The sequence below is a fragment of the Haliotis rufescens genome, unplaced genomic scaffold (assembly GCF_023055435.1).
Source record: "Haliotis rufescens isolate VD_foot unplaced genomic scaffold, xgHalRufe1.0.p SCAF_26, whole genome shotgun sequence".
In the NCBI taxonomy this organism is placed as follows: Eukaryota; Metazoa; Mollusca; class Gastropoda; order Lepetellida; family Haliotidae; genus Haliotis; species Haliotis rufescens.
Window position 1 is genome coordinate 6,610,735 of NW_025963957.1, and position 24,266 is coordinate 6,635,000.

The 24,266-nt window shown below is 43.3% G+C and overlaps 2 protein-coding genes across 3 annotated transcripts in view; both read right to left on the reverse strand.

Moving 5' to 3' along the window:
• Nucleotides 1-1,095: 1,095 nt before the first annotated feature.
• LOC124137304 (cell division cycle 5-like protein) lies at nt 1,096-20,627 on the reverse strand. Its single transcript, XM_046503537.2, has 19 exons — nt 20,477-20,627; nt 19,467-19,570; nt 18,962-19,123; nt 18,392-18,513; nt 17,269-17,365; nt 16,589-16,639; nt 15,926-16,002; nt 15,028-15,131; nt 14,780-14,859; nt 13,486-13,561; nt 11,449-11,613; nt 8,770-8,944; nt 8,113-8,234; nt 7,105-7,410; nt 5,587-5,787; nt 4,850-5,047; nt 4,424-4,507; nt 3,920-4,048; nt 1,096-3,053 (listed from the first exon to the last, which is right to left on the reverse strand). Exons 1-19 carry the CDS (start codon nt 20,519-20,521, stop codon nt 2,958-2,960), a joined length of 2,394 nt encoding a protein of 797 aa, XP_046359493.2. The 5' UTR covers nt 20,522-20,627; the 3' UTR covers nt 1,096-2,957.
• Nucleotides 20,628-22,386: 1,759 nt separating this feature from the next.
• The window catches only part of LOC124137306, a 4,472-nt gene continuing 2,592 nt past the window's right edge, over nt 22,387-24,266 (reverse strand). For both annotated transcript variants that reach the window (XM_046503539.2, XM_046503540.2), the window contains exons 3-5: nt 23,183-23,322; nt 22,875-22,943; nt 22,387-22,466 (exon numbers count right to left, since the gene is read on the reverse strand). In XM_046503539.2, the coding sequence (XP_046359495.1) occupies nt 22,459-22,466; nt 22,875-22,943; nt 23,183-23,322 (217 nt within the window). In that variant the 3' untranslated portion in view covers nt 22,387-22,458. The remainder of the gene's footprint in view (nt 22,467-22,874; nt 22,944-23,182; nt 23,323-24,266) is intronic.

The window sequence follows — 24,266 nt, forward strand, 5'->3', positions numbered from 1 at the left end:
GTGACCATCCTGTGATAAAGACGCGCTGTTAGACTGGAGTTTGCCAGCATGAAAAACAATCACATCCCAATGAAAGCTGTAGGGGCAATATGACACCAGTCACCACTCGTTCATATCGGCATGCATGGACGGCAGTGCCTTACCCCAGTGATCTGTGAAGATATGGGTGAAATTAGGTATTCAGCATCCCATGCTTGCTGTAAGAGGCGACTGTGCTTGTCGTAAGAGATGACTAATGGGATCGGGTGGTCAGGCTCGCTGACTTGGTTGATGCATGTCATCGTATCCCAGTCGGGTATATCGATGCTCATAATGCCAATCATTGGATTGTCTGGTCCAGACACGATTATTTACAGACCGCCGTCACATAGGTGGAATATTGCCGGATGCGGCGTTAAACAACCAACCATTACCCAGAAGCCCCTTGTGTTGTTAATCCCTGCCACAGAGTGGGAGCGGGATCTGGGCGGCACTGTCCATCCCCCGTGTTTCAGGTGCACAACACAGAATCCCTAAATCCTAAATCCTATATAATACCACTTTGCATACCTTTTGGGTTTCTATTTTTTTCTAAACTTTTCCGCTTGCGCATACTACACGTATATACAAAATCATACAATGAGTTTTTATTTTTTCCCCAGTCGGAGCAAGTAATATCAGAAAAAGCCAGTCAGCAATGTTCCAGAACATCAAGGCAGCCTGGACATACCTGGAACAGCCAGACCAGTGGCTGAAATCATGTGCCACAAGAACCACACTGTCGGGTAGAGACATGGAATCAACCAGGTCGCGGTCTGACCGCCCGATAACATGTCACCTCTCACGACAAGCTTAGGCTGCTGGGGACCTTGTTTAATCTTGATTCTCCCTGGGGACACCTCACTTGCCTAATTATGTCGACTCTTCTCAGGTAGACTTGACTTACTAGAAACAAAATCTGACCTCTCAAGTATGGAGGTAACATGGCAGTTTTAAACTTTGAAATGTGCTGTGTTTGACCATCTGATATTGTAAGTCGCCTCTTACGACATAGGTTGCTTGGCGCCTATTCTGAAAGTGGTCCCTGCGAAGTGACAGACAATACTGTAGACATGGTCAGTTGATATACATTTATTACATGAATGATAAAAGAATGACATACATCCTACGTCACATGACAATGTGAAGTAAGCAGAATGACTGTTTTAGACACTGGCACACACTGTGCAGCTCGATGCATGCGACAACAATGGAACATTATTAAATCCTACACAAACCTTTTACTTTCTACAAGGCTTAACAGAACAAAACATGATGTGGTTTACCTAATTCCATAATGTGTCCTCATGGGGTCCTACAACACAGGTCTTAAAGAGGCCCTTATTGTTTAGTCATCAGCTACAGCTATGTATTTATTCTTCAGTAAATGCAGTCAATTGTTTGACATTTTCCTCAGTGATGCATTAGTAGGAGAAGACCTATAGCAGTAAATCAAGCAATAGTTTGACAGATTACTTCATGATGCGTTATTGAGGACGTAGTTGTAACTAGGAACTTGTGGATTACAAAGTTATCAGAGAGTTGGTTGGATCATATGGTGAGTAGCTGGAGACATTCTTTTATTTCTTTATATGACATCCAGTAAAAAGATTGAAATCCAAAGTCCAAATGTATACTGATTTATCCCAGTATGTGTTGTACGAACATCTCACTGCCAGGGTTAACAGACATTGGCGTAGCTACTTTTTCTTTAACATGTTTAAGGATGATGGTTGTGTAATGCTGTCATTGCAATAGTCCAGCTGTATCTTGGTGGCCTGTAAACAGGTGAGACCAGTGATAGATAGCATGAGTAACCTTCTTTATAATACCTCAATGTCAGAATGATGAGTAACCTTCTTTATAATACCTCAATGTCAGAATGATGAGATCTGATTGGTTCATGTGATCTTGATAAAATATGATGTATCCCGCCTTGGAGGGAAATACATTTCTCAGCGGGAGAATAAATCCCTTATACCACGCCACAAGCAAGTCAGGCTGCATCTGGATATCTGAGAGGCAGAATAAATCCCTTATACCCCGCTTCGAAGCAATAGGCTGCACGCTGTTTTCTACCAATTTTGAATTTGTTTTAATTCTTATACAATGTCATATTAAAACTTGTTGACAAGATAAATTTGTTGTAGCAGCATCACTCAAGGCTCGTGGTATAAAACCTAACGCGCGACGCAAAAAAACCCATGTATGAGAGATCGTGATACAACTTATATTGTTGTTTATGCATGATGACAACGGACCAACCAGGTCAGCCTGACAACCCAATCCATTTAGTCATCCTGCAGGACAAGCATAGGATGCTGATGACCTATTCTAACCTGGAATTCCCCAGGTAACGTGAGCTCGGTAGGAAGGCTTGAAATCAGTCAAACATAGTTCTGTGGCTAGATCATACAAAACTAAGCCTAGTCATAAAACGCCAGATCTTTTCTAGCCAAAAAGAATTCCAATGACCAATTGGTTACCATGACAACTCGACTGGTTGGTTTATGTTCACATATGATGATAAGAAGTGTTTTCATTTTGCTGCTTGCACTGTGGTCACCAGGGATCCTGGATGTAAAACTCTCTTCTGACAAGCACTTCCCAGTCAGCAACAGCAGTGTACGCCACACTCCGAGGGAGTTGGGTTCAAAGCCACTTTCAACAATGTTTCAGTTACATATCGTGTCAGCTTGTTGTGGGTGATCAGGTCTTAGTTCCCCACCTTGGTGGAAACCACGGCATGGTCATGGTGGTGACAGACCTGAAAACATAATCAGACCCAGGCTTATCTTGCTGGAAACCTAAAGGACTTTAACAGCGAACTGCGGCACTGAGACGACGCGCCACCACACACTGTGAACTGATGAAGATGTTGCAGCAAAGTCTGTAAAACTAGTAAATAATGTCCCGCCTGTACATGCACATTTCATCCACTAGTAAATGATGTCCCGCCGATGCTGAAGTTCTCCGTATCGTTTCTGTAGCTCGCGTTCTCTCTCCGTCTGTCTCTGAACGTCTTCTGTCAAGGACTGAAACAGACAATCAACATCCAGTTATAACAGGTTGTAACTGACACTCAACATCCAGTTGTAACAGGTTGTAACTGACACTCAATATCCAGTTGTAACAGGTTGTAACTGACACTCAATGTCCAGTTGTAACAGGTTGTAACTGACACTCAATGTCCAGTTGTAACAGGTTGTAACTGACACTCAATGTCCAGTTGTAACAGGTTGTAACTGACACTCAATGTCCAGTTGTAACAGGTTGTAACTGACACTTAAGATCAAGATGTAACTACAGAGAGTTATGAACACATTCCTCACATCATAAATTTACTAGTGAATGAATACAGTTCTTGCCCAGGTTTTAGTAATATTCCAGCAATAATATGGTTTGGACAATAGAAATGGGCTTCACAGAGTTTACCTATGTTGGGAATCTAACCCAGGCCTATGGTGCGACAACCACTAGACTACCCCACCACCAACGATAGGCTTCACAAAGTACAAGAAGAAAACAGAGCAGCTCCTCACTAGATGCATTTACTGAGAGAAAAGTAGTCCATCCCTTGTGTCATCGAACAGGTTTAAAGTGAGTGCATATGACTGTCGGCATTCTAGAAGTTGGTGAGTAAATAAGAAAACAGACAACTTTAGGGATAACAAATTCTGGTTGATTGCATTTAATGCATTTTAATGTAAGAATCTACATCTAAACATCGCTAAGTGCAATAAGCCAGAAGTTGTTATCCCTAAAGTTGTAGATGTTCATATGAATGTGGTTTACACAGTCCGGTCCCAGCTGGAGACACCACATATGTGCTTCACCATGCTCTATATGGAAAAGAAAATATAGCCAATAAGTATACCCTGCAGACAGACTGAAACTTTACCTCCATGCGTTTAGGAATGGCTCCGATCTCATGTTGTCGGAGGTTTTCGAATGTTTTCAGTTCAACAAATGTCTGTTCAATCTGCTCGTACACGTCGTGCAGCTGCTTCACCAGGGCTTGTGACCGCGACTGCAACAACACCACGTACGTCAAACACAACATGTACTACATCACTGCATCAACACCACATACCACAAACAGTTGCCCCATTCTCTACAACATCTTTCCCATACAGATGTTTTACTGGGCTTTTGTCCCTTGGCCCTACAGTTCTGTACAAGTCTCCTCCAATGTGATGCCTGGGCCATAATGGTCACAGGTTGTGCATCACTTCCACTTTTCAGTATCAATAGCATTTTATAATTCCTACTATTTCAAAAAATTCTACTGATTTCTACAGAGTAAAGAAATTAGTCAGCATAACCCCACTTGAGTCTGGTCTGTCCGGTCTGTCCGGTCTGTCCAGTAGGTCCAGTCAGTCCGGTCGGTCCAGTCAGTACTCACCTGGTAGCCTCCCAGCAATATCTTCAGCTTCTTCTCCAGCTTGGCAGCCTGTTTGGCATCTTTTGTCATGTGTCCTCTGTTAGCCTGCAGAGAAAGTCACATCTACATACACATGGGAGGGTGGTGTGGAATGGGTTTAACACTGCAGTCAAGGTTATTGCATGTGTGCGGTGTTTGTGTGAGAGTGTGCATGTGAGTAGTGTTTTTCTCTGCTTTCAGCATTTTTACAGCCACATCAGTGATCAGTGTGTGGACCACATGAAAGGTGGAATACAACATAATGCAACAGAAACACTCAGGAGTCCACCATGGCTTTATAGCTATTCACCCATACATATATACCCTCTGCAACCATTGTTGCTTAACTGTACACAGGACACGTCCACCATGGCTTTACAACTTGACCTGAAGGCCCTGCCCACCTACCTCTAGCCTCTTGTCGAGTGAGTCAATCCTGTCCTTCTTGCTGGCCAGGTTGGCCCTTGTGTAGCGGCCCTGGGAGGGCAGGAAGAGGACCTGGGAGTAGCACTCGTCCCACACCTGGGAGAACGCCTCGAGAGACAACTCCCCGTGAGCCATCCCTTCCTTTACCACCTCCATTTCCTGCTTCAGCATCGCTCGCGCCTGAAACGATGCAACACCCTCACATAAGTGTTATCCAATACGTATCAACACTCTCAGATAAGTGTTATCCAATACGTATCAACACTCTCACATAAGTGTTATCCAATACGTATCAACACTCTCACATAAGTGTTATCCAATACGTATCAACACTCTCACATAAGTGTTATCCAATACGTATCAACACTCTCACATAAGTGTTATCCAATACGTATCAACACTCTCACATAAGTGTTATCCAATACGTATCATAATACTTGCATGTGCTCTTATTTGTGTTGCATAACCCATCTTTTTAAAAGACAGGAAGGCCAAATACCTGGCACACTGATGATTCCCAGTTGGAAGAGTCAAGTACACCGCAATGTATGTAGACTTATTTTCACTACTAATTAGTGTTTGGCGTAACAGTTAAAGTAAACATTTAAGGAATGAATCGATATTTTTCACTTAGTGTGTGACTGTGATCGATACTTTTATCATGAAGTAAAAAATCGCAATCTACAGATGCACTGGTGCATCGTCCCTCTGCAACTCACATCATGCAGGTCCTCCTCGGAGAAGTTGTCGTAAGGGTGCTGCTCTAGGAACGCCAGGTGCTGGGCCTGGTTGACGATGCCCTTCTGGCTGGGGACAGGTTTCTTGGAGCTGGGGGTGATGCCCAGCTGGGCCAGGGTGGGGCTGTACACTGCATCGTAGTGGACCATTGTGATCATCTCTCGTTTGATCAGCTCCTCCGCCTGTGAGAGTCAGTGGTTAAGCAGTTATACTGCATGTAATAACTTTGACATAAACTACTGTGGTTCCAAGTTGATGTTTCACTCATTAGTTTCATACCAGTAACACTTCATTTGAAACATGTTTGTTTGTATGTTTGTTGTTTGACCCTGCACTCAGCAATATTCCAGCTATTTGACAGTGGTCTGTAAATAAACAAGTCTGGACCAGACAATCCAGTGATTGACATCATGAGGATCGACTAACGGAATTGGGATACGATGACATGCATCAACCAAGTCACAGGCCTGACCACCTGATCCCGTTAGTCGCCTCTTACGACAAGCATAGTTCCCTTTTATGGCAAGCATGGGTTGCTGAAGACCTATTCTACCCTGGATCTTCACGGGTCTTGAAAACAAATACAGTTGGTTTGTCTCTGCCACATTAGATTCAATACCCCCGGCACACTAGATTCAATACCCCCGGCACACTAGATTCAATACCCCCGACACACTAGATTCAATACCCCTGGCACACTAGATTCAATACCCCCGGCAATGTAACTTCAATACCCCCGGCAAACTAGATTCAATACCCCTGGCACACTAGATTCAATACCCCTGGCACACTAGATTCAATACCCCCGGCACACTAGATTCAATACCCCCGGCAAACTAGATTCAATACCCCCGGCAAACTAGATTCAATACCCCTGGCACACTAGATTCAATACCCCCGGCAATGTAACTTCAATACCCCCGGCAAACTAGATTCAATACCCCTGGCACACTAGATACAATACCCCGGCAAACTAGATTCAATACCCCTGGCAAACTAGATTCAATACCCCTGGCACACTAGATTCAATACCCCTGGCAAACTAGATTCAATACCCCTGGCAAACTAGATTAAATACCCCTGGCAAACTAGATTCAATACCCCTGGCAAACTAGATTCAATACCCCTGGCAAACTAGATTCAATACCCCTGGCAAACTAGATTCAATACCCCTGGCAAACTAGATTCAATACCTCTGGCACTGTAGATTCAATACCCCTGGCAAACTAGATTCAATACCCCTGGCATACTAGATTCAATACCCCTGGCACACTAGATTCAATACCCCTGGCAAACTAGATTCAATACCTCTGGCACACTAGATTCAATACCCCTGGCAAACTAGATTCAATACCTCTGGCACACTAGATTCAATACCCCTGGCACACTAGATTCAATACTCCTGGCACAATAGCAGATCAATCAGGAAGCAGGATCCCTGCATGTCATGTCACAACAGTCACTGACGGTGATTACAATGTATAAAGTATGTGACCCACCTTCTGTAATTCACTAAGAGGTGGATCCCCTGGACCGACTACTCTCAAGATGCTGGAGTTGACATCAGTGGGTCTTGGCAGGTCCCTCTGCACGGACTGCGACCTCAGTTTGAGTTCTTCAAGACGTCGCTGCTGAATCTCCAGCTCGGTTTGGTTGTCGATGTCTGCTTGGTCCTCGACGTGACTGTCCATCGCCGATGATTCCTCGCCACCCTGCAGTTCATCCTCTGGGACAACGATCTCGTAGTCATTCTTCGGCGCCGGTAGTCCAGCCAGGCCTCGTCTCAACTGTTCCTTCATATCTCGCTAAAGCAGAACATCAGTGTTAACATGGTTAACATTAGTGTTAACAGTGTTAGCACTGGCAAGAGTCTTGGCATCAATAGTGTTTGTTTGTTGTTTAATGTTGCATTCAGCAATATTCCAGCCATATGACAGCAGTCGGTAAACAATCGAGACTGGACCAGACAATCTAGTGATTGACATCATGAGCATCAATCCACACAATTGGGATACGATGACATGCATCAAACCAAGTCAGCTCATATCATGAATGACTAGTTATATATCAGTTAAACATGCATCAACCAAGTCAGCGAGTCTGACAACCCAATCCTGTTGGTCGCCCCTTACAACGAGCATGGATTGCTAAAGACCAAATGTTACCCTGATCTTCACAGGGTAGATATCAGTAGTGAGTGAGGAAGTGATAATGTATGATGCTGTAGTCAGCAATGTTTCAGCTCTGTCACAGCCTGTGCGATACAAACTAGTGGTTGACAGCATGAGTACTGAACCATGCCGTCTACGTACGGTGACACAGCCAAGCTGCTCACTATAACCACCCTGTTATGGTTCAGTCAGGTCACATGCCAGGTATGGCAGCATGGTGCTAGGGACCTGACAGATTCTGAAGGAATACAGAATGTGCTCTTACTCTTAGTTTAATCCTACATTAGAGTTTGGCATCTGCACATAGTTATGAAAGTATGGTACGTGTGTCTGTACCTGGTAGAATTTGTCGTACTGAGCAGTTTCCTCCTCGTCCAGCTGGTTAATGTTCAGTCTGTCCCTCATCGGTGTGCCCTGGGGGGTGGCCCGGGGGGTTAGGCCTGTCCTTGGGGTGATACCTGGTTATCAGAAATATAGTCTTACAATGTGAGTGAGTATGATTTTACGCCGCATTTAGCAAAATTTCAGCACTATCATGGTGGGGAACACCAGAAATGGGCTTCACACATTGTCTTACAAACACTTGGGGGTAACATACATAGATATCCAATATCATGGGTGGAGTACTGGGGATATATTCCCCGTAAGTGGAGTACTGGGGGTATATTCCCCGTGGGTGGAGTACTGGGGATATATTCCCCGTGGGTGGAGTCCTGGGGATATATTCCCTGGGGTGGAGTACTGGGGATCCCCGTGGGTGGAGGTGGGGTACTGGGGATATATTCCCCGTGGGTGGAGTACTGGGGATATATTCCCCGTGGGTGGAGTACTGGGGATATAATCCCCGTGAGTGGAGTACTGGGGATATATTCCCCCTGGGTGGAGTACTGGGGATATATTCCCCGTGGGTGGAGTACTGGGGATATAGTCCCCATGGGTGGAGTACTGGGGATATATTCTGCCCCAGGGGCAGAGACTACCTGCAGCACTTACCCCCTTCCCCCACCTGCCCGGGTGTCCTGAAGGGTGTACCAAGGACGGTGTTGGGTGTCTGGGATGTCTGGTTTTTGGGGGTGATGCCGCTGAAGTCACTGTTGTGTATGGGGGTGTTGAGTCCCCCCTTCAGTGGAGTGTCCACGTTGGTCAGCGCCATGATGTTCTGGGCTTCCTGCAAGACAGCAACATGAAGTATAGCAGAGGGAAGTATCACTGACTTGATGGAGTCATGAAGTATAGCAGAGGGAAGTATCACTGACTTGATGGAGTCATGAAGTATAGCAGAGGGAAGTATCACTGACTTGATGGAGACATGAAGTATAGCAGAGGGAAGTATCACTGACTTGATGGAGACATGAAGTATAGCAGAGGGAAGTATCACTGACTTGATGGAGACATGAAGTATAGCAGAGGGAAGTATCACTGACTTGATGGAGACATGAAGTATAGCAGAGGGAAGTATCACTGACTTGATGGAGTCATGAAGTATAGCAGAGGGAAGTATCACTGACTTGATGGAGACATGAAGTATAGCAGAGGGAAGTATCACTGACTTGATGGAGACATGAAGTATAGCAGAGGGAAGTATCACTGACTTGATGGAGTCATGAAGTATAGCAGAGGGAAGTATCACTGACTTGATGGAGTCATGAAGTATAGCAGAGGGAAGTATCACTGACTTGATGGAGTCATGAAGTATAGCAGAGGGAAGTATCACTGACTTGATGGAGACATGAAGTATAGCAGAGGGAAGTATCACTGACTTGATGGAGACATGAAGTATAGCAGAGGGAAGTATCACTGACTTGATGGAGACATGAAGTATAGCAGAGGGAAGTATCACTGACTTGATGGAGTCATGAAGTATAGCAGAGGGAAGTATCACTGACTTGATGGAGACATGAAGTATAGCAGAGGGAAGTATCACTGACTTGATGGAGTCATGAAGTATAGCAGAGGGAAGTATCACTGACTTGATGGAGTCATGAAGTATAGCAGAGGGAAGTATCACTGACTTGATGGAGACATGAAGTATAGCAGAGGGAAGTATCACTGACTTGATGGAGACATGAAGTATAGCAGAGGGAAGTATCACTGACTTGATGGAGACATGAAGTATAGCAGAGGGAAGTATCACTGACTTGATGGAGTCATGAAGTATAGCAGAGGGAAGTATCACTGACTTGATGGAGTCATGAAGTATAGCAGAGGGAAGTATCACTGACTTGATGGAGACATGAAGTATAGCAGAGGGAAGTATCACTGACTTGATGGAGACATGAAGTATAGCAGAGGGAAGTATCACTGACTTGATGGAGACATGAAGTATAGCAGAGGGAAGTATCACTGACTTGATGGAGACATGAAGTATAGCAGAGGGAAGTATCACTGACTTGATGGAGTCATGAAGTATAGCAGAGGGAAGTATCACTGACTTGATGGAGTCATGAAGTATAGCAGAGGGAAGTATCACTGACTTGATGGAGACATGAAGTATAGCAGAGGGAAGTATCACTGACTTGATGGAGTCATGAAGTATAGCAGAGGGAAGTATCACTGACTTGATGGAGTCATGAAGTATAGCAGAGGGAAGTATCACTGACTTGATGGAGACATGAAGTATAGCAGAGGGAAGTATCACTGACTTGATGGAGACATGAAGTATAGCAGAGGGAAGTATCACTGACTTGATGGAGTCATGAAGTATAGCAGAGGGAAGTATCACTGACTTGATGGAGTCATGAAGTATAGCAGAGGGAAGTATCACTGACTTGATGGAGACATGAAGTATAGCAGAGGGAAGTATCACTGACTTGATGGAGACATGAAGTATAGCAGAGGGAAGTATCACTGACTTGATGGAGACATGAAGTATAGCAGAGGGAAGTATCACTGACTTGATGGAGTCATGAAGTATAGCAGAGGGAAGTATCACTGACTTGATGGAGACATGAAGTATAGCAGAGGGAAGTATCACTGACTTGATGGAGTCATGAAGTATAGCAGAGGGAAGTATCACTGACTTGATGGAGTCATGAAGTATAGCAGAGGGAAGTATCACTGACTTGATGGAGACATGAAGTATAGCAGAGGGAAGTATCACTGACTTGATGGAGACATGAAGTATAGCAGAGGGAAGTATCACTGACTTGATGGAGACATGAAGTATAGCAGAGGGAAGTATCACTGACTTGATGGAGTCATGAAGTATAGCAGAGGGAAGTATCACTGACTTGATGGAGTCATGAAGTATAGCAGAGGGAAGCATAGCAGAAGGTGGAGAGGGGAGTGTCAGAATAGTTGCAGGAGTGATGTTTTGATGTCTAGCTTGGGTGAGTGACAGAGCTTTGACAGCAGTCAGTAATGTGTATTAGGAGATAGAGAATGTCAGTGTAACCACTGCAGAAAGTTGACCTACGTATGCAGATATACTGACATAATTGAATTGTTAGTAATGCTACTTTCTTACGTCAACAAATGTATTCAAATGAAAAGCACATCGAGGAAAAAAACGTCTCAAGTGAAGGAAAAAACTCTTTCTTCACAAATTGATCACAATGTTAAGACAATAGTAAGCAAAAGTTAAAGTTTTGGAGGAACAACAGATTTAATGCTAAAATCACTAAGGATTATTGCTTCACAAGTATGCTTTTGTTGTTTTACATCTTCACTTACCTGTAATATTGTGTCTTGAGCAGCAGGTGTGCGAGGAGTCCGGAGATTGACAGCGTTGGGAGTAGCATTGTAGTCCTGCAGGAGTCCCCTGGAGGCACTGTCCCCCCTGGAGGCTTCCTCCGCCTGCTGCCGAGCATACTCACTGGCCTGGCCCACCTTCACCACCTGCACACAGAATCAAACCCATCTAGAACACCAAACAGGTGAACGCATTACCCACTGGCCCACCTTCACCACCTGCACACAGAATCAAACCCATTTAGGACACCGAACAGGTGTACGTATTACCCACTGGCCCACCTTCACCACCTGCACACAGAATCAAACCCATCTAGAACACCGAACAGGTGTACGCATTACCCACTGGCCCACCTTCACCACCTGCACACAGAATCAAACCCATCTAGAACACCGAACAGGTGAACGCATTACCCACTGGCCCACCTTCACCACCTGCACACAGAATCAAACCCATCTAGAACACCGAACAGACGAAACACATTACCCACTGGCCCACCTTCACCACCTGCACACAGAATCAAACCCATCTAGAACACCGAACAGGTGAACGCATTACCCACTGGCCCACCTTCACCACCTGCACACAGAATCAAACCCATCTGGAAACACTGAACAGCTGAACACATTACCCACTGGCCCACCTTCACCACCTGCACACAGAATCAAACCCATCTAGAACACCGAACAGACGAAACGCATTACCCACTGGCCCACCTTCACCACCTGCACACAGAATCAAACCCATCTAGAACACTGAACAGCTGAACACATTACCCACTGGCCCACCTTCACCACCTGCACACAGAATCAAACCCATCTAGAACACCGAACAGACGAAAGGCATTACCCACTGGCCCACCTTCACCACCTGCACACAGAATCAAACCCATCTAGAACACTGAACAGCTGAACACATTACCCACTGGCCCACCTTCACCACCTGCACACAGAATCAAACCCATCTAGAACACCGAACAGACGAAACGCATTACCCACTGGCCCACGTTCACCACCTGCACACAGAATCAAACCCATCTAGAACACCGAACAGACGAAACGCATTACCCACTGGCCCACCTTCACCACCTGCACACAGAATCAAACCCATCTAGAACACTGAACAGCTGAACACATTACCCACTGGCCCACCTTCACCACCTGCACACAGAATCAAACCCATCTAGAACACCGAACAGACGAAACGCATTACCCACTGGCCCACCTTCACCACCTGCACACAGAATCAAACCCATCTAGAACACTGAACAGACGAAACGCATAAACCCACTGGCCCAGCTTCACACAGAATCAAACCCATCTAGAACACCGAATAGGTGAACGCATTACCCACCGGCCAACCTTCCCCACCTGCACACAGAATCAAACCCATCTAGAACAACGAATAGGTGAACGCATTACACACCGGCCCACCTTCACACAGAAGCAAACCCATCTAGAACACCGAACGGTTGAACACATTACACACCGGCCAACCTTCACCACCTGCACACAGAATCAAACCCATCTAGAACATCGAACAGGTGAACGCATTACCAACTGGCCCACCTTCACCACCTGGAAATCTAGAACACCAGACAGATGAACACTTTAACCACTGGCCCATCATCACAACCAGCACACAGAATCAAATAAATTTTACAATAAATTGTATATCTATAAATATTTATCCTATCTCACAGTATGCATTTCCACTTCTTTCTCGATCCTTGTGTGGAAACAATCCTAAAACAATGCACCCCAACACATCCCCCATATCCATGGCTACCATTAACAACAATAGGCTGTGCCCTGGCTTGTTTCATGCTTAATTGATCACATGACATCCCCAGCTTACCCATTCTCTTTCTAATTGCCTTGTGTGGAGACGTTGTTTGAGTTTGAACAGAATATGTTTTTGTTTAAGGAAAGAAGGGCAAACGCACACTGTGAGACCGGATAAGTTTTAAAAATTTCAGTTAATATACTACAAAAAAGGTATAAGAAAACTATACCGACCTCTTCAAGTTCGGCGTCCGAGATCTGGGGTGCGGGGAGCACCAACTTGCTCCTTTTCTTCACAGGTTCCGTAAAGCTGGAACAATATGGCAATTTTATCATCCCAGCTGGTTACATCTAAGCCAAGCCATATCTCCTAGGAGTGAGTGAGTTGGGTTTTACGCCGCTTTTAACAGTATTCCAGTTATACCACGGTGTGTCAGCTTAATGTGGGAGGAAAGCCCGAAGTGATGCAGGTCTCCGACTTTTAGCACTTCGGTGAAACCCACGAGCACGTGCTGACAAAACCTAGAAACATAATCGGGGCGAACCGGGATTCGAACCCACAATCATAGGTTTCTGGCGTGCCCAAGGGACGCAACTCTGCACAGCGAATCGCGGCACCTTAGACGACTGGGCCACCCCATATCTCCTAGGAGTTATCCCTACACTGATGTAGCATCAGGCCACTGTGTCCTTTATGTCACAAACAAGGGACATCACTGATCCTTCTGCCACTGAAGCTGGTGAGCTGTATGATCACACACAAGATGCTGGTCAGAACTGTTTACAAGCTGACAAAGTAGACAGAACAATCGGGGATAATGAATACAATCTCCTGTGCTGATATATTTGACATCAAAGACACAAGGGTGGGGTTCTCGATGTACAATCATGAAGGGGCAACTGCACCTGGAAGTATTGCTGAAACGACCTGAAACAGTGCACGTTGTCTTACAGCGCAGTAGTCGGGCTGCATCTCCATCACAGTCATCTCCAGTGTGATTAAGTCGCTGTCCTACACCAAGCCCTAAACCTCGAAGTGTGGATTAAGTCACTGTCCTATACCAAGCCCTAAACCTCGAAGTGTGGATTAAGTCACTGTCCTATACCATGTCCTATAATAAGCCCTAAACCTCGAAGTGTGGATTAAGCCGGTGTCCTATACCATGTCCTATAATAAGCCCTGAACCTCGAAGTGTGGATTAAGCCAGTGTCCTATACCATGTCCTATAACAAGAGCTGAACCTCGAAGTGTGGATTAAGCCGGTGTCCTATACCATGTCCTATAATAAGAGCTGAACCTCGAAGTGTGGATTAAGTCACTGTCCTATATCATGTTCTATAATAAGCCCTAAACATCGAAGTGTGGATTAAGCCGCTGTCCTACACCATGTTGTATATTAAGAGACTGAACCTTGTCTAAGTGTGGATGAAGCCATTGTCCAATCCCACGTCCCATATTATACCTGTCTATAAACCCTGATATTGACCAAACTCACAACACTTGATAACATGAATAACACGGACTTACTTTGTTTGGGCAGCAATGGCTCCAGGAAGGTCGTTCTCCTTCCGCTTCTTCTGTCTCTGCTTGTCCTTCTTTCTATCTCTCTGGAGTGAGGGAAGGAATAGATACAGTGTTAGCTGACACGTCCTTACAAGTCTTACCTGACTAACACTCGACCCAATGATGAATTCCCGTTTTTATCCATTTTCACAAAAATTCAGAATAAAATCTTGTTTTTCCCAGATCATTTGACAAAAACGAAGGTGTCCCACCTCCTCCTTGGTGCTGCGGAGTTCCCCGTCCAGGTTCTGCTGCCGCAGCTTCTTGTAGTTGGGGTCCAGGGGATTGTAGTGCTCCTCCGACGTGTCGTAAAACCCTGCACAATACAGGGGATGTCAGTCGTGGGACCACACACTGGTAGGGATGGGTATTGGAGGCTTAATGTGTATCACAATATTTTACAATGTACAAGGCCGTATCATGACATATTTTCTAATTCTAAATTTTGAATTCTGTAGCAATTTGAAACACCAGCATATGAACTGAAGTTCATAAATGGAACAAAACAAGATGCTGGTACAACATAATGTTTACTCCTTTAAAAAAATTTGTTCGGATGCACGTTCCGAATGCATGCTCTGGGTATTCGGCAAGTGTATAAACACACAATACAAATCGCTGTTTGACATCACCTGACATGCTAAGCATTACAGAGTGATATTTTGATAGGTACCGTGGAAAGAGTGAACCTCAATTTACCGATGTACAGGTAATATTGTGCACCCTTACACAGCGGTGTTAGGTGATTTTTTACTTCTCAATGCAAGTATTGATCACAGTCACTCACTAAGTTAAAAAAATGGATTCTTACCTTAACTGTTCGCTATTATAACTGTTACACCAAACACTGACTAGTTATGAAACCGTAAATACTTGCATCCATCGCACGATTCTTGACACAGCCAACTGTAAATCGTTGGTGGGCCAGGTATATGCATGACATACCATCTTGTCTATGAAAAAGACGGCTCATGCACAATAGACAAGAGCACATGCATCTTTTTGCGATGGTCCTTACATGTAAAAAATGTCACCATTTTTCTTTTTCTGAACTAATTGCCTACGAGAAATGAGAAGTAATTTAATGAGCCAGTGACAAGTGAGCATTACCAGAAGCTGGTTTCTTCTCAAATGGAATCTCAGCATTGTAGTCAACACCCCTCTTCTTTCTCTTCTTCTGTTTAGCACTGAAAAACGGACACAAGAACACGTTCATTCTCATCCGAACTGGCCTACACCTTCTGAAGCTAATACTGAATCAAACGTCAAACTTTTGAATCAGCCAAACTAAAAAGGTAAAAATATTAATATTTTTCAAGTTGATCAGTTGTGTTACCATGGTTACCAAACATAATACTAAAAGGAAGTACCCATGGTACTTTGTTCCACTTCCACAAACAGGGTGCTTCTTAATAATTAGTTAACACAGGCCACAGTTTGACCCAGTGTCTGAAATAACTGCCTGCCCGACTTCCCGTGGCTGGTAACTTTTCTGTGGGGCTTCATGAAATTTTCCTCCACCTGTCCAACTGGTAGATAATATTAAGACTACTTACATATTCTGTTTTATTTTAACTCCTCTTAGACTCTCAAGTAATTGTTTGCATTATTTCAACTGAACCAAGATGCTATTGGTCTCTTTTTGCGACTTTTAAATATTTATAACGTCTGAATGCGGGCAGGTAACTTTGAAGATGGGCAGGCAACATTTATGGGTCACCTGCCTGACTGTCTTGTTGGGTTTTATAATGACTTCAAATGCTTCCAACTTACTCAATGCCAGCTGCCCTGAGCTCCCTCCTCTTCTGTAGTGCCGCCAGTCTCCTGAAAGAGAGGTAAAATGGGGTTTCATCTCACGTACAATATTACTGCACTTATATAGCGACATGCATGGACATATGTGTGGCTACTTGTACTAATTTTATAGTGCTAGCCCACTGAGATACCATGTTCCAGTTAAACATGAATACCCCACTCAGACACAGTGTACTGACCTCGAGCCGACCAGTCCTTGTTTTAGCCCCTTAAAGCCGAGCGCCAGGCAGGGTAACAACAAGTACCATCTTTTAACATCTTTTGGTGTGACATATATGATGATGTAACTGCCCCGCCAACAAACATAAAACAATCTGAAGCTTGGTCATCCAAACACATTTTGCAAATATTGTTGGTTCTGGGAACTTTGACATTTTCTCATATACAGAGAGTATTTTAATCTAGGTACCCCATTAATCATAAACTGCCTCTGTATTTTGTAAACTTTCAACCCCAGCTACCCAGCATGACGATTGTAACTAGTGATAGTGATGAAGCATCCTTCTGGCCAGATGTAAGCCCTGCTTGCCTCAGTTGCCAATGTGCTATGTTCCAGTCATCTCACTGGTGCTCACATATAGTTGTCTCCCCTGTAATGAGAAGGGAGCACGAGATGTGTCTGTGTCCGTGGCACGTACCTGGCTTCCTCCAGCTGCTTCTCCCTGGCCTTCCGCTTGGCCTTCTTGCCCTGCGTGTTGGCCAGCCTGGCGCGGGCCTCGGACAACATCTCCAGCTCTGAAACACACATATACAGCTTCACACCTGCTGCAAGACTTTGCACACTTTCCAATCAAGAATAATTTGTTCCTAGATATCATCATAGTATATCAATCATTAGGCTAATTTTTTCAAATGAACCTTAATGTCCGAGGTTTAACAGAATATCTTAAAACGGGGATTCCAGGTCGGAAGAGGCCAAAGCAATGGATACCTGTCATGAGAAACAACCAAATGTATTCGGTGGTCAGCCTTGGTGAATTTCTCCTGCTTTTAAACAAATGATTCTTCTGAAGATATTTTGGCATAGATCATCATCCAAATAAAAGCCCTTAAAAGCCAACCCTTGGATCATATCTGCACTTTTAGCTGGAGGGGATGTTTTCATGAGCACCGACGAAGAGGAGTCCTGAGGTGGTGAGATGTGAGAAGAGGTGTGAGAATAGGGGGAGAGGTGGTGAGTGGGGGTGAGATGGTGAGGTTCGTTTGTTGCTTTACACCACACTCAGCAATATTTCAGCTATATGAATATGGTCTGTAAATAATCGAGTCTGGCCCTGAAAATCCAGTGATTGATATCATGAGTATTGTTCCATGCAATTGGGATACGATGACATGCAACAACCAAATCAGCAAGCCTGACCTGCCAATCCTGTAAGTTGCCTCTTATGACAAGCATAGGTTGCTGAAGACCTATTCTAACCTGGATCTTCACGGGTGGGCTAGGGAGATGTGACGGTGAAGTAGTGAAAATGTAAGGTGGTGAGATGGTACCCAACAAGATGAGTCAGTTCTCATGTACTAGTGACGGAGATATATGCCACTATTGAAAGAAGGGTGTAATTCCAACCTGACTAAAAACAAAGCAATGGAGGTGAATACAATAATAGAAAGGATCAGTATGGATCATCAAGAGCTCATCTTCAAACACTTGTTTTTTTAATGAAGGACATGATATCCTTCCTCAGTAGCCATTGTCACCACCCAATCATCTAGTTCATCAAACAATACCAGGAACATGTTCTGGCCCACTAGCAATCTCACCATCCTCGTCCATGTCAACGGGGTCAGGTCGTGCTGGTTTTGTTTCTGGGTTGGGGTCAATTTCTCCCGGTTTGAGTTTTCTTGGATCATCCTCAGAATCATCTCGGTTCTGTGCTTTGTCCCTAGAGAGAAGGAGCATCTGCATCAACAGCACTCCACTCTGGTAGCAACAACTCAACACACAGTCAATACTTCGTGGGTTCAGTGGGATAACTTAGAAAACGCTATCAGGGTCGAATTGTGACGTGAAAAGCAAATTATGTCACAATGACTTCATGTTGTCCATACAGACCACCTGACAGATTTGTATAGGTTTTCACAAGACATTTGGCCAATCAGGCAGCTGGATTTTATTAAGTGTAATAACCAAAGCATATAATCATCACTTGTGCTTTACTTGACTCACGCTTATATAATCCTTTACGTGTTACTGGTACCTATTTTCTACAGCGCTAAATTCAGACTAGTTGTATGCAAAATATCTGAATTTTGGGAGAAAACAATCAATACTTGAGAACCTTCACTAGTTTCTGATGAGTGGTGGTGCCTAACTCTGTCATGACAACTTACAGGAGAAACTCATAGTGTTCCAGACATTGAGCAGCGGTTCTGCCGATGATGGGTGCGATGGTTCTCCACTGTGTGGGCATCAGCTTGGCCAGATGGAGAAGTTTTTCTTCCTCCTCCCGACTCCACTCTGTCTTCTTGATGCTTGGGTCAAGCCACTCGTACCTTAAACACCAGACCAGTGCTTATAACCATGTGGAAATATAGAAATAATGCAAATGTTCAGGTGAATAAGGTTTAATACTAGTCCTGGATGTACTGATATATTAACAAAACATTGAAGATTTCAGATGATTCAACAAGTCTCATTATAGCTATTGGAAGTATTTTTCATAAAATACTTAATAATTACTTCATAATTAATCGTTAAATTTTATCAACTCTTTTGACAAGAATGTGAGACTGCTGACCTATTTATTCCAGCAATTGCAACAGGGGCCTTATAAATCTGATCACAGTAATTGAAATATGTTAGATAGTTAGTGCATGATCATTATATAACACCAACCATCGAGCCTTGCACTGCTTCGCTGACTTCCTGTGCAGGAGAGATGCAATTCTAGCCCACTGGTTTTTGCCATATTTCATAACAGCTGCCTTGAGAATTTCATCCTGTTAAAAAAAATATGCAAAACAATGTAAAAAATACTTGTGTTTGCGAAAGAATCTAAATTTACATCAATACATGATGATCAAGTTATTTCATTATGTTCACAACAACAAAATACTGATTTAGCCTGTTTAGAGCTATAATCTACATGATCATGTACCTGTATATTAACATGATTAATGTATGTTAAACACTCTGAACCATGTTTAATTTGCCACCAGGTCTAATTTGACGAAACACTACCAACAAACTTTTCATTTGGGGCATATTTCTGAACAAACTATTCATTTAAAACACCTTGACATTTCAAACAGCAAATAATTCTGCAGTGTTCCTACTGGCTGCCAATGTACAGATTGCTTAAATATTTCTTGATATTAACAGGATCAAGGACAACTTCTTCAACAAAATTCAGTAGAATTTAATAGAAAATTCAACTGCGCCAGGCAGGGTAACAACAAGCATGTGAATAAGCACAGCTCAGCACTCTTTAATTCAATCACTGTATTTATCAATTTTTATTACGATCTTACAATTTTCCATTTACTCTTTCAGCCATTTTGCATGCAATGATCATTGTGATGGCACTGGTGAGGGTGATACCTTTATATTTACCGTATAGACCTATCAGTATGAATTATTTGTGGAGGAATGAATACAAACACGACTTCCTGTATTATACAGTAATCAATTATCATCATACCTGACTTCTGTTGATTTACTATAATAAGTATATTGGTGTTGCACTTGCTTTACCAATCAATATCCGACAAAGCCTACTGAAACGTTTTCCTCACGAATAGCAATGGGTGCATCGGTAAACCACCCTAGGTCTCGCAAATATAAACAAACGCAGAATTTCGTTTTCCAAACTTGTAAAGTAGTTAATTGTGACGGTAATATCATACCTCTGTGTTTCTCCAAACACCCCCCTTGATCATAATACGCGGCATCTTGATATTGTGTAGGTAACTTCACTTTAACTGACTAAACACTTGCAGCGATATTAATGCTTCTTCCACCGGAAGTGCCTGAATAAAGGTCTCTCGCGAAGTCTCGCGGAATAACACTCAAATCCGGATAGCTGAACCGGGAAAAATCTCGTCGACGTTTTCGTGCAAATCGTTGGAAGAATATCTGTCATGTTGATTGACCTCAGTTGAGATGTTTCTAAAATGTTATTTCTAATTAGAATTCGAATGAAAATTTATTCTATTTATATTAGTCGATTTTGGGTGAGACAAGTGTTCTGATGGCGTCTTATAGGCAATGTAGAGTTGCGTCCCTTAGTCAGCTGTACGGCTTTCGTACTTTATACGTCGTTCGAGTTCGGTACCAACGATTGTCTTCGTGTAAATTAATGTAAGAGAAAAATCATAACAAATGTAACTGTTTTGTTGGACAATATGCAGGAATACGACCAGTAATATAAACAAGTGTAGTTGTTCTTATCGATATGCACACCTTCCCGTACCGCCAAGGTGAAAGAGGGCTCTTTTTAAATAAGTTAAAATCATAATAGAATCTAAAAGAAAAACAAAAAACACAAGAACTAATTATCCACTGGATTAAAATATATCACAAAGAAATTTATAAGATCGACTGAATTTAAAACAAATTCATTTCTAAAAAATATATCTGTCGGTTCACACCTGAATATATTTCTCCCCTAGTACCTCGAAATGTCTCTGCTGATAGTAGCTATAGATTGAGAGACGTTCACAATTTACAGACTCTGAGATGCATGACAGATTATTACACAATCGTTTTTTACCAGATATATTAAAGCACTGAAACCATTTATGGCCCGATGAGATTATTAATGCAGAAACTGCTGGTGATTTTAAGAGATTGTTAAACAGAATCAATATGTCAATTCGTATATTGATCTCAATTCTGGAAGTAGATTTTGTCAGAATTTACGTTCTTGTTGGTTGTAGTGATCTAAAGGCCCAACCACACAAAGACACATTCTGACAATGCAGCCTGTTCTTATGCACATACATAAACATGTATCGCTATTTCCTTTCCATTTCTGTTGATGTAAGACATGATTCATTCTTCTACTCTGAGGGAGTTGATCTTAACACAGTATTGCATGGTCATGCTAATTTCATAAAAAAAACTAGCAATTTAGAAATTTTGAAATTCATATATTCATACATAATACATTCCAAAAGGATTGAACTAACGTGAGTCTTTAAATCCCGCATAGATACTAATCGTCTACTACTCATTACACCAAACTGTTGTTCATGACCACTTGTTTTTGTTAAACGTATTTAGTTTACCATCATGTATTATTTTGTTTTGTTGGTTGGTTGTTTAACGCAGCAGTCAGCAATATTCCAGCTATATGACGGCGATCTGTAAATAATCAAGTCTGGACCAGATAATCCAGTGACTGACATCATGAACATCGATCCACGCAATTGGGATCGATGACATTTATCAATCAAGTCAGCGAGCCTGACCACCCGATTCCGTTAGTCGCCTCTTACGACAAGCATAGTCGCCTCTTACGACAAGCATAGTCGCCTTTTACGACAAGCACGGGTTCCTGAAGACCTTTCCTACCCCGGATCTTCACACAGGTGAAGCCTCGCCCCGTTTACCGTTATATTCCCCTCACGGGTATGATATATGAATCCCCTTCTTTGCATCCCAGGTCGAGATTTTCCCCGGGGGTGACTCGACGTTGTAACAATGTCGGGACGTAAGACGTGAAATTGTATTCAGAACACACTTGGCGCCTACAACTGCAGCTTTTGCATAAGCGATGTAAAGTGTATTTCAATAAAAACAACAACAATTGATATCAAGTAGAAAAGAGTTTATTGAAAATTGGCGTGTGCATTGATACAGATGGATAGTAAAAGAGGTCCGGTTCTCAGTCAACTAAAATAGAAAAAAAAGAAATACAATTACACATTCCACCATAAATGAAACACAAACATCAGCTTATACATTGGGAAACAAGTTTGTTTGTTTGTTTGTTTGTTTGTTGTTTAAAGCCGAACTCCGCAATATTCTAGCTTTGTGACGGCGGTCTGTAAATAATCGAGCCTGGAGCAGACAATCCAGTGACTGACATCATGAGCATCGATCCACGCAATTGGGATCGATGACATGCATCAACCAGGTCAGCGAGCCTGACCAACCCGGTCCCGTTAGTCGCCTTTTACGACAAGCACAATCGCCTTTTACGGCAAGCATGGGTTGCTGAAGACCTATTCTTCCCCGAATTTTCACGGGAGTGGTGATTATAGCATAGTGTTGGTATTAATTATCATGTCAATATCTTACGATGTTCTTTCTGGGCTTGTGCCATGATGGCGGCGTCCAGGAACTCGTCCAAGTCAACGATGCCGTCTCCTGCAGTGGACAAGGGGAGACAACTGAGAAGATGAGTTAAGTTTGGGCCACAGAATAACCTAGAGATACTAACATTTTAAAACGATATCTAGATGAGTCTCGGCCTTACCTAATGGTCACTTATACTTTTCATTCTTTTCAAAGCGATGTAAAATTATTATTGATACACAAGCAGCTGTTTCACCTACCCTAAGTGCATGGTATAAATGCATACTGAATGCCGAGGGAAGGTAACTCACGTTTGAAGTCAGCCTTGTTCATGAAGTCGTGAAGCTCCTCGTCCTCATGGTCCACGCCGAGGTAGCTGGCGGCCTCCGACCTGTCCACGCGGCCATCTTTGTTGGTGTCCAGGAGCTCTGCTTGGCGACCCACGTATGTCCTGCGAAACAGAATCACGTCAAGCAGAGATGAGTGAGTGAGTTGGGTTTTACGCCGAATTTAGCAATATTACAGCAACATCGGTTGATACCGGAAATGGGCTTCACACATTCTGGTATCAAACACACCAACTCTTTTTAACCACTGGGTTGCCGACGCTGCAACTGTATTTGTTGTGATTGTGAAAACATATAACGCCTACGCTAAAGAATACCCAGTCTCGATTATCTACGCAAGTTACATAAAAAACAGTGTTTGTTGCCCGCCGCCGCACAGCAGTACTCCTGCCATGCTACGGCGGCCTGTAAACAAACCAGAATATCAAGTGATGGACCAGAAACTTCAGTTATACGATAGCGTATTTACTGATTTTGTTGAAACGAAAAACGATATATTAATATGTAATTACGCCTTTGGTGTACAACAGCGGCGATTCTGTTGCTTATAAGTAAAGAAAAACGTATGAATATGTCCAGTTTGCAACTCGGGGAAGGGGGGTGGGGGGTGGGGGGTGGGGGGCAGTTTTAATGTCTCAGAACCAATATTTCGTTTGTGGTTAACTCTGCATTGTATTGCCATTGTATTACGGGTCTAGTGCCTACAGTGTTAAATGAATAAAGTTGATTGAAAGACTCAGCATAAATGATAAATGCTTTTGAGCTTCTGATGTTACTCGGGGACGAACAGAAACATCGAAAACGAAGTAAATGTCTAACGTCAACGCCAGAAAATAACCAATTATCCCCCGATACGGATTCAATTAGACGTTTTTGTTGTTTAACGCCGCACTCAGCAATATTCCAGCTTTATGACGGCGGTCTGTAAATAATCGAGTCTGGACCAGACAATGCAGTGATTGACAACATGAGCATCGATCCATGCAATTGGGATCGATAATATGCATCAACCAAGTCAGCTAGCCTGACCACCCCATCCCGTTAGTCG